This window comes from Myotis davidii, unplaced genomic scaffold, assembly GCF_000327345.1.
Source record: "Myotis davidii unplaced genomic scaffold, ASM32734v1 scaffold61, whole genome shotgun sequence".
In the NCBI taxonomy this organism is placed as follows: Eukaryota; Metazoa; Chordata; class Mammalia; order Chiroptera; family Vespertilionidae; genus Myotis; species Myotis davidii.
The window spans coordinates 1,135,453-1,146,221 of record NW_006291729.1 but is presented as its reverse complement, the minus strand read 5'-3'; the positions used below and the strand labels follow the sequence as shown (position 1 = coordinate 1,146,221).

The following is a 10,769-nucleotide window of genomic DNA, read 5'->3' as shown; positions in this document are numbered from 1 at the left end:
GCATCTCGCCCGACGGACCAGGGCGAGCGGGCGTTTCCGTGAACTCGGCTCTGTGATCAGATGGTGCAGAGCTCGGAGGTCTCCTCTCCGAGGCAGGCCGGAGCCCGGGGCCCGGGGGGTGGCCCAGAACCCCGCCAACCAGAGCTGCCCTCCCCACGCCCAAACCCTCTCTTTTGACAAGACGATTAAAGCCGTTACTATTTTAGTGATACAGAAGCTTCTTTTAATGTAATTATGGTGCGTCCTCACCCACAGGTGTTTGGTTTTAGGAAGAGGGAGGAGCGTCAGTGTGTGAGAGAAGCGTCAGTCCGCCGCCTCCCACGCGCACCCGTCCTGGGACCCACCTGCAACCCAGGGAGGGTCCTGACTGGGAATCGCGCCCACCGCCGTGCGGAGCCCAGGACAGTGCCCCAGCCAAGCGAGCCACCGGCCAGGGCACAATGCGTCTTCTCAAAGAAGCTAACATTCCATTTCTCACAGCCAGAGCCCTGGACCCAGCCAAGGCCGCCCCCTGGGTGCACCCCTGTGCCAGGCACGTGACACCCGTTGTCTCCATAGTCCTCGTTTTAAAGTTTGATTCGGATGGATGGACGGACACCCGGGCAGACGGTGGGGTAGGTGCTATGATCCCTGTCATGGGGGGGCCTTGTCTTTTAGCAGGTGGATTACACTAGGAATAAAGTTCGTTACTAGTGGTTGGTCAGACCTGTAGTGTTGGAGTCCAGAGAAGGGGGCCCTGGGGCAGCTCCCCAGAGCTGGGTGGGAGCCCCAGCCCCAGCTCCACGGCTGTGTCATCTCCTCAGGCAAGCGCACCTCCCCCCGCCCTCGGCTGGTGGCGTCTTCTTTCTTCATCTCCAGGGAGAGGGCGCCTGTCTCCGAGCCCGCTCAGGGCCACCTGGGGACTCTCGGCTTCTCGGGGAGAGGCCTTGGGGAGCGAGCCCCCCGACAGAGGACAGTGTGTCTCTCCCAGGATGGCGCCCAGCTGTTAAGAACATGTCTCAAGCTCCTCATTTTAAAAGTCGCTCACAGAGAGGCAGGTTGAAAGCAAAGGCACCGTGGATGTTGCAGCGGGGAACAGGACCTTGGAGACAGAGGGAAGACAGCAGGGAAGTCACAAAGCTGAGTAACCAGCTTGTGGCCGCCTCCCAGAGGCAAAGGGCTGGAGTTGGAGGCCTCCAGGTGGACGGCTAAGTGCAAAGCCCCTTCGGATCTCGCCTCCCCAGCACGCCTGCACACACATGCACACACATGACCAGGACCCACGTGGCCCACGAGTCACACCTGCATGTCGTTGCCACCGTCACATCCCAGGATGGGCGGCTTCGGAAGGCACCGAGCCAAGAGGATTGACTGAATGTCAAGTGAGAGCGGAGGCCAGGGTGACTCTAGCTGCACCTGAAGAACTTGAAGGGTAGTCTTGCTGTTTTGTTTCAGTATATTTTTATTGATTTCAGAAAGGGAGAGATAGACACATCAATGATGAGAGAGCACTATTGACCAGCTGCCTCAAAGCACCCCCACACTGGGGATCGAGCCCACAACCTGAGTCTGTGCCCTGGCCGGGAGTCGAACCCTGACCTCTGGTTCCTAGGTGGACACTCAGCCAGAGCCCCGCCAGCCGGGCTTGCTGTTCTTTTTCTTTATTTACTTTTTATTTTTAATATATTTTTATTGATTTCAGAGAGGAAGGAAGAGGAAGAGATTGAAGCATCGATGATGAGAATCATTGATCAGCTGCCTCCTGCACAGCCCCCACTGGGGATCAAGCCCACAACTGAGGCATGTGCCCTTGACCGGAATCAAACCTGGGACCCATCAGCCCCCAGGCCAACGCTCTATCCACTGAGCCACACCAGCCAGGGCTTGCTGTTCTTTTCAAAGACAAGGGAGTCACCTGTGAGAAAGTCTAGTGTTGGGGAGATGTCACTAGAGGAGCTTGGTCGTTTTGGACAAATATGAGGAGGACTGAGACCGGAACCCACGCGTCCCTGGCAACATCCACAGCAGCTCCTTTAAGGGGACGTGGATGCAAATCCCAGCCCAAGTGGGTGCAAGAGAGAACGCACCCCAGGAGCAGGAGTGAAGACTGGCGCTGTGGCACCTCTAAAGCCTGGGCTGAGGGTGGGGGGTGAGGTTCCCTCCCTCCCCCCTCTTGGCACAGGAAGAGCTCGAGGAGGAGGGGCACGGGGCCACCCCGCACCCACGGTCCTGCCAGGGCCAGACCCAGCACCAGATCGGCCCACACAGCAGCTGCCTCTTCACACCGTTCTTTCAGAAAGAACCCTCCACGGAACCTGGGGGGCCCGGGAGAGGAACGGAACCCAGGGAACAGAGAGAAGGCGTAGGCTGGGCCTATGTACACTGGATTTGGTAAATTATTTTCTGAAGTCACTGGGGCAGTTAAATGACATGGGACACAAGTCCAGTTTGCAAATCAAAGTTTTATGCGATTCAAAGGAAAAAGTTACATCACACATATTCATTTAAATAAGACGTCAGAGTCTGGTGGTACAGAAAACAATTCCAAGACATTTCAAATTTTATTACTGAAGCCACTTACAAGGCTCAAAGTCAAAGATCAGGCAAAAGTGCTCAGAAAGTAAAGTGCACTGGGGGGCGGGCCGCACGGGGAAGGAGGGGGAGGCTGCCTGGGCGCCCAGAGCCGCCTGCCGCGGGGCTCCACGCGGAACCAACCAAGGGTGGCTCCCAGGACAGAATTCTTCAGACAAAACTGTTTCCCAACTTGCCATCTTTCAGGGACAGACAGAAGGCAAAGGAAGTCTGCTTCCAGGAGGCATTTCTACATCCGATCAGGAATGGAAGCGCAAATCAAAACCACGGGCAGCCCAGCCCATCTCCTTAGAAACGCTCAGAGCATGACATTCCGTGTGACGCGCGGGAAGCACTCCACCTTGGGACCCCCCACCACACTGGCAGGACTAACATTGTTTTGCATAATGAAGGAAACTACCCGAACGTAATGCCGCCGCGGACACGCACACAGAGGTGTTCATGCTGATTTGAAGGTATGAGTGGGAGAGAAAGGACCGGCGCTGTATGCATCTAATTGTTCTCCTGCACGAACCTCATTATATTTATTCAACATCTCACCTCACCAGCCTTCTAATAAAGGTAAATGCCAGGCCCAAGAGGCAGAGCCACACTCTGAACACCGGCACAATGGACGCCATCCCTCCGTTCCTTCGCACGTTCCGCCGCCTGGATTCTCGGTGCCGCCAGGGGCGGGCGCTGTGGAGCGAGGGCCTGTGCTCACAGCTCCAACGTCGCTGCCCGCGGTCTACTTCCTGTCGGACTGCAAAACACCCCCATTGCAAGGAGTTTTCTGTGTGGTCAGTTTCCTTCAAACACCACGAGTGAAAAGGCAGCTGGCTGGCAGCTGGAAAAGCACAACTTGCCTTTCCTCCAGTTCTCGATCAAGGAGCCGGACCCCTGGGCTGGGCCGCCTGCACGCACCTTCGCCTGCGTGTGCAGAGTACAGACCTGTACTTGGGTGGGAAGTTCCTCCCACCAGTGAGACCACTCCCTGCTGCTCTAAGAAGTTGCTCTGCCCACAAAAAGACTACGGATGAGGCCGCAGTAAAAGTCCCTGACAACTGGGCAGCTGGGTTGCGTGCTTACGGCATCCTTTTTTCCTTCTTTTTTGCGCCGGTGTTTGAGGTACAAACAGGGAACTGCGAACGCTGTGCTCTCCACAGAGCACAGACGGATCCTACCGAGGCTCCCTGCCCACAGGGTGTCTGTCTGTCTGTCTGTGGAGTGTGTTTAAGTCATCCTCTGGGTACATCCTGCACAAGTCACAGCGTGGACACAGGCGACTAGTTAGTTCTATGCAACCAAAATTTTGATCCTCGGGCTACAGCTGCGAAGGAATGGCTGCCTGGAGCGTCCCTGCAGAATGTCATGAGGAAGCTGCCTGCCACACTGTCAGAGGAAAGCGGCATTTCTCTTAGAGACCCTGTCAACCAGTTTGATTCTAAAAAATTCTTAGCTCTAAAAGGCCTGATTACAAACTTGCGATTTTTTTTTTCTGGCTGAATAATGTTTCAAGGTTACTGAAAGAAGGGTTCTTATAAAAACGTGAACCACTGAAAAGACTCCAAAATCATCTATCTAGAAACTGGTGATCGGAGTACCAACAATATAAATCTTTTCATAAAAAAACAGTATAAAGTCATACCCTGTCTCGTTTCTACAAAACATGAATAGAAAGGCTGTAAAAATCCAGATTTTGTAGAATTTATTGCCGAAATGTTTGAATGCTGGTGATTTAGATCGTCAAATTTTCTTCCATTTCTGTAAAAAACTTCTGAAACTACAAAAGACACCGAACAGGGTCTCAACCAAAAAGAGAACAGGTAACATACGCTCATCAGAACCAGCCTCTGCTCTTCCCCAGCCCCCACGACAGTGGTTTCGGGAGCGAACCATCAGTCCGTCCTTCCCTGAAAAGCCTTTTTAAGCTCCCACGGGCGACTCCCTGCGGCCCTTCAGGCTGAGGCTGGCCGGCTCACCAGCGGGCTCCTGGGTTTCTCTGCCGCGGCGATTCGGTTCAGTTTGCCAACCTCTGCCTGCCAGCCAGGTGGCTTCTTGGTGGTCACGTGACGCCGGGCGTGCTTGGTCAGGTGGTCGCTGCGCATGAAGCGCCGGTCGCACACGGGGCACGCGAACTTCTTCTCCCCGGTGTGCGTCCGGCGGTGGCGGGACAGCTCATCCGAGCGCGCGAACCTCTTATCGCAGCCGTCCCAGCTGCAGCCGAACGGCTTCTCCCCTGGCGGCGAGAAAACACACGGTACAGAAAACTATCGCACAGGTTCACCTGTGTTGTTTTTATTTTTAAAAAATACATTTTTATTGATTTCAGAGAAGAAGGGAAAGGGAGAGAAAGAAACATCTATGATGAGAGAGAATCATTGATCGGCTGCCTGCTGCATCCCCCCTACTGGGGATCGAGCCTGCAACCCAGGCATGTGCCCTTCAGTCCACAGGCCGATGTCTGTCCACTGAGCCAAACCAGCTAGGGCTGACCCGTGTTTTTAAATTTTGTTCCTCAAAATCAAGGACCACAGTGATACCCAGTTATTCTGGTATCGGGTCACTCAGAAGTCAAGAAATCCTCCAAGATGCATTCTTCCTGCCACACCTGAGCTGTAATGTGGCAGGGCCCAAGGATGGCCAATCTTTCAAAATAAAAATAACTCTTCAACTGTTAGCTTGTGGTAAGGGGAAGGCTTTTTTCCTTAGTGAGTATTTTTTTAAAAACATTGATTTTTAGCCGAAACCGGTTTGGCTCAGTGGATAGAGCATCGGCCTGCAGACTGAAAGGTCCCAGGTTCGATTCCGGTCAAGGGCATGTACCTTGGTTGCAGGCATATCCCCAGTGGGGAGTGTGCAGGAGGCAGCTGGTCGATGTTTCTCTCTCTCATCGATGTTTCTAACTCTCTATCTCTCTCCTTTCCTCTCTGCAAAAACTCAATAAAATATATTTTTAAAAAAAACATTGATTTTTAGAGCCAGAACGGTTGTTCCACTCACTGATGCGTTCATTGGTTGACTGCATGTGCCCTGACCGGGGATCGAGCCATGACCTCCTGGTTCATAGGTCGACGTTCAACCACTGAGCCACTCTGGACGGGCAACGCCAAGAGTTTATATCCAGTCAGACAGTCAAGTACATAAGAAACTAAAACACGAAGAAAAAGTGCAGTGGGACATACAGTACGCCGCTGGGTCAGGAAGGAATGAGATCAGCAAACACGTGTAAGAACGGCTTGGGGAAGGCCCTTCCCGGGTTTTCAGAGAAGAGAGCTGGGCAGAGCGTGGCAGGCGAAGGGCAGGACGTGGAGCTGGGGAGGGAAGGTCCGGGCAGGACGTGGAGCTGGGGAGGGAAGGTCCGGGCAGGACGTGGAGCTGGGGAGGGAAGGTCCGGGCAGGACGTGGAGCTGGGGAGGGAAGGTCCGGGCAGGACGTGGAGCTGGGGAGGGAAGGTCCGGGCAGGACGTGGAGCTGGGGAGGGAAGGTCCGGGCAGGACGTGGAGCTGGGGAGGGAAGGTCCGGGCAGGACGTGGAGCTGGGGAGGGAAGGTCCGGGCAGGACGTGGAGCTGGGGAGGGAAGGTCCGGGCAGGACGTGGAGCTGGGGAGGGAAGGTCCGGGCAGGACGTGGAGCTGGGGAGGGAAGGTCCGGGCAGGACGTGGAGCTGGGGAGGGAAGGTCCGGGCAGGACGTGGAGCTGGGGAGGGAAGGTCCGGGCAGGACGTGGAGCTGGGGAGGGAAGGTCCGGGCGGAGAGGCAGGTGCTTGGCAGGCCAGGCTCGGAGCCTGCACCTGAGCAATCAGCCGCCCGCCCGCAGAGCGGAGGCCTAGAGCTCCCTTTGCAACGCCCGCCAACGCCAGGCTGCTCCATGCCCCAGCGGCAGCTGCCCCTCAGAGCACAGTGTCCAGGGAGGGCCCCCTCCCTCCGCGCCCCCCGACCCTGCCTGTCTGCGTGGCTGTCCCACAGGCCAGCAGCAGACACGCCAGTGGGAGGGATTTCAGGGCCAGTTTATGGAGCAATCTTCGCTGCAGAACCTGAGCCTGTCACTGCCTGTGTGTGTGTGTGTGTGTGTGAACCCCGAAAGGCGAGTTTAACAAGCCGACTGCTCCACCACAGGACCCTGCAGAACAAGACGACAAACCGCCCGGGGCCTCATACCTGTTACAGCCCTGCAGCACTGGCCCCCAGCTACGTAAATGTGAACTTAACGAAACCGTCAAGTTCAGTTTCTTAGTCACGGTCCACACAAGGGCGTGTGGCTCGCGGCTCTCCTAATGGACAGAGAAACTTTCCATCCTTGCAGAAAATGCTATTGAATGCAGTTAAGACATAAAGAGACCGCTAAGTCATTACACTTTCTGTGTGACTTCTGAATGAAAAACTACATATTCCCGAAAGAAAACTATACTCCTTCACATTTCAAATATTCCAGAAGTTCAAGCTTTCCCACACACTGGAGAGACCTTGACCCTAACCCTAAGTCAGACTGTTTACTGAATGGGGGTGCAGTTTCCAACACGCAGAGAATGGCATGCCCACGGCCACGTGAAGAGAAAGGGGCCACGTAAGCATCACCCTAAACGCTATCAAAGGGTCGCCGCCACAGGACGCCTGCATCCTGTGCACAGGGTGAGCCGATGCCGTGTTCTAGGAATCCAGACAGGTTCCCTGACTTGGATCCGCGCCCCCATGCCCACCTGCCTCGCACTTACCTGTGTGGGTGCGGAGGTGAGCCTTGAGGTGGGAACTTTTGAAGTAGGTTTTCCGGCAGCCCGGAAAGTTGCAAACATAGTTCCTCCTTCGGGAAAAGTCTGCCTGAGGGGCCCCATTGTGACTGGTGGCGATGAACACGGGGGCCGGAGCCAGAGGCAACAACCTGGTATTCCCCGCAGCCATGACACCTGCCGGGGAGCAGGAGGCGGGCGGGGGGAGCGCCCCCTGGGGCAGCACCAGCATCACAGCTCCCGGAGGCACAGGTGGTCCCATGAGCACCGGCTGGGACCCTGGAGCAGCGTGGGGCAGAATGGGTGCGACAGTCCCGGCGGAGACGGGGGGAGGTGCCTTCAAAAATGCCGGCAACATGCCACTCTGTCCAGTCACAGGGACCATCTGGCAAAGGATGGGGGGGCTGGGGACGGGGACAGAAATGAGAGGCGTGGTGTTCCCGGGCAGGTCATTTTCACAGTTCTTGGGGGAGCAGGGTGGGACCGCAATTGGCCGACCTGCCTGCTGGCCTTGGTCGGAGGGAACCCAGTCGCCAGACTTCTTGGAGCAAGGCGGACGGGGCCCTGAGTTCACGGTGAGGGGAGTGTCTCTGGGGCGCGCGTCCCGCAAAGCTTCCGCGTGTCCCCGAAGCGGTGCTGCTCCTCCCCTGTGGTCTGGAGGCTGGGAGGCAGGACTGTGGCCAGGAGCAGGACTCCCCAGGGCGTGGTGGGTGGCACTGGCCATCACAGCCCTGCAGGGGGCGCCAGCGGCCGGCTGCAGCCACTCCGGCTTCAAACCAGGCAGGATCCTCTCCTCCCTCCGGCTGAGGGCGCTGGCTGCCCCCGCAAAGGCTGGGGGGACGGCCACGGCCACGGCCACGCGTGCTTTGGAGTCAGGAGCTTGGGAAGGAAGGAGTGTTCTCGCCAACGGCTCCATGAGGTCAGGGCTCTGAGGCGGAGTCATGCACTTGGGGGAGAAGAAAAGACTGTGGAAAAGGCTGCTTTGGTCACATTTTGAAAGGCATTTACTTTGACCAGGATGCTCCCGACGCCTTTAAAAAACTGGCCTAAGCCTTTACTTTCTGGTCTCCCTCCTTTCCTGACCTCCCAAACCTATCCCTGTGCCCGGTGTAACCAGTGCCGCTCCTGGGCCCGCAGTGACGGAAACGGGCGATGGGAGCATTAGGACTCCGATGAGAAAACAAACTGACACTCAAGGGAGAGAGCTTTCCACAGGAACTTGGGATCCTCGGAAATGTTTCTGAAACCCCAGTGGTTCTCATTTGATACACACTCAGCCAGCGCCTGCGAGATGAGGCCAGGCAAACCCGTCAGAGCGATGATGCCCAGAGGCCACGCTCTAACCCAGTGTTTCTCAACCTTCCTAATGCCGCGACCCTTTAATACGGTTCCTCATGTTGTGGTGACCCCCAATGTCATTGTTACAAATTGAACATCATTAAAGTATAGTGACTAATCACAAAAACAATATGTAATTATATATGTGTTTTCCGATGGTCTTAGGCGAGCCCCGTGAAAGGGTCGTTCGACCCCCAAAGGTGTCGCGACCCACAGGTGGAGAACCGCTGCTCTAACCGGTGGCCTGCCTAAACCAAGCCTCTCTGTACTGCCCCACCAATTCCCACTTGTCAGCCTTCCCGGGAAGAGCCTCATGCCAAGAGCTCTGAGGGGCTCCGGCAGCCAGGCCAGACTCTGCAGTCCTCGCTACGCACGCTCGGCCCTTCTCATCCTTCTCCAAGTGGTTCCCGCAGTCTCTTTCCAGCGCCAGCTTCCAGCCCAGGGCCATTAAGTGACCACTTTCACTTCCGTGAGCGACAGACAGCTCTCACCTCTCCGAGCTGAGGCGCGTTTCTCCCAGTAATGTCAGAGCCGCGGCAAGTTAAGGAAACAGGAAACAGTGCCTGATGGCAGCCAACTCGCCCAAGTCAGAAGCTGGCTGCCACCGGGAGGCAGAGGCCAGTCTTTCCACCCACCAACTTAGGGTGTCTGGTGCCAACGCACAGGCTTTCCCCAGCTGCCACCCACTTACCCTGACCCTGGACTAGGTCATCTGGGGGAACCTGGTCCCCACCCTGCAATTGCCCAGGGAAATGAGTACGTTTTGCTTTCTCAAATCAACCTGTAGGTTTTGTGCTATGCACATTTTAGCCCTGTGGCTGCAAGCTGTGGTCGATCCATGGGAAAACATGTTTCCAAAAGACAAAACACAGCTTCATCTCAGGCCCTCCACAGGGGAGGCCGTGCCCTTGCTTGCCAGCCACCCAGGGACCCTGCCCGCGTGTCCCTCAGCACATGTACTCCAGGAGCGCTGGCCACTGCACACACCTCTCCACCCCCCGCCTCTTACCAGCGTTGACAAGGAATGGAGGTCCTTGGGCAGCTCGGGTGTGGCCTCATCCACCAGCAGAGGGGTGGTGACATCCCCAGAGTCAGACACAGGCGTGAGGGGTCTCATCTTCCACAGGTCGCCTGCCCGGGGCCTCTGACCCCAGGAGCTCATGCACACAAGAGCCTCAACAGCTTCGATGTCATTCAGCTCCAAGAGGCTGCACGCAGACCGCTCGCTGTCATGCCGCTTCCTCTCCAAGATGGACTCGCAGATGTCCATGATGTCGACCTAAAGGCAGGCGACACAACGGCTTCTCAGCCCCGGGAAATACAGAGATAGGCGTGCGGACACACGCACAGGAGCTGCACTCACATGTCACACACGCATGGCACTGCACACACGCACGGCGCTCCACACGCAGAGCGCTCCGCACACGCACGGCACTGCACACACGCACCGCACTCCACACGCACCGCACTCCACACACGCACGGCACTGCACACGCTCCGCTCTAGGGAGAGATGTCAACAGGACGCTCGGACAATTCTGCTCTCATGCCAACGTTCTGATGACTGGGCGTGGCTGGCAAGCCCTTTCCACAGAAAACCCTGATTCTTAGAAAGGTTCTTGATGTAATCACAGCAGAAGGAAGGGCACCGCCTCCATCCAGCTCTCTGCTGGGCTGAGACCAGGGCGGCTCTTCTGAGTTGGCAAAGCCACGGGGAGCGCTCCCTGCGGTGCGTTTTGGGCAGCGTTCAGAGCCTCCCCACCCCCCTGGCCCCGGCGAGCAGAACTTGGGGGGCCCATGAGTGTAAAGCCTGTTCCTGGTCTGGGGGACATGTCACACCTTCATGCCTCAAGGCTATTGGGGGTGGGGGTGGGGATGAGAGGAAGCATCTGTAAGGTCCCCGCAACCCAGGAGGCTGTCTTCCCAGGGGTCGCACCCGCTCTTTCCAGCTGCAAGTAAGTCCCAGGCTATGAAGGTGCATATTTCCACTTGGCGCGCCCGCATCAAACCCTCCGGTCCCGCTCAGGTCCCCGCAGGCACACCGCAAGGAGGCAGCTCTCCCGGGTCACAGACGGGACTCCGTGCGGGGAGGAAGCAGAAGGCGCAGAGCTCCCTGGCTCTCCGACCCTCGCGGTGCACGCTTGGCGACGACCCGGT

At 56.9% G+C, this 10,769-nt stretch overlaps 1 protein-coding gene and 1 long non-coding RNA gene across 3 annotated transcripts in view; both read right to left on the bottom strand.

Annotated features, from left to right (window-relative positions):
- LOC107183301 overlaps nucleotides 1-10,769 on the bottom strand; it is a 16,224-nt gene that overhangs the window by 447 nt on the left and 5,008 nt on the right. The window lies entirely within an intron of this gene.
- KLF11 (Kruppel-like factor 11) lies at nucleotides 2,422-9,963 on the bottom strand. Of its 2 annotated transcripts, XM_015564920.1 has the most exons (4): nucleotides 9,623-9,963; nucleotides 8,136-8,221; nucleotides 7,264-8,099; nucleotides 2,422-4,789 (listed from the first exon to the last, which is right to left on the bottom strand). In XM_015564920.1, exons 1-4 carry the CDS (start codon nucleotides 9,881-9,883, stop codon nucleotides 4,509-4,511), a joined length of 1,464 nt encoding a protein of 487 aa, XP_015420406.1. In that variant the 5' UTR covers nucleotides 9,884-9,963; the 3' UTR covers nucleotides 2,422-4,508. The 2 variants fall into 2 exon arrangements, with proteins under 2 accessions (XP_015420406.1, XP_006765234.1); XM_006765171.2 differs by having other exon boundaries at nucleotides 7,264-8,221.

What these genes read in the sequence shown, in the direction of transcription:
- KLF11 (XM_006765171.2), bottom strand. Translation starts at nt 9,883, where the DNA reads ATGGACATCTGCGAGTCCATCTTGGAGAGGAAGCGGCATGACAGCGAG. An exon ending in TCCATTCCTTGTCAACGCTG is followed by an intron (nt 8,222 to 9,622) that starts GTAAGAGGCGGG and finishes TTCTCCCCCAAG; the next exon opens with TGCATGACTCCGCCTCAGAG. An exon ending in TCACCTCCGCACCCACACAG is followed by an intron (nt 4,790 to 7,263) that starts GTAAGTGCGAGG and finishes TCTCGCCGCCAG; the next exon opens with GGGAGAAGCCGTTCGGCTGC.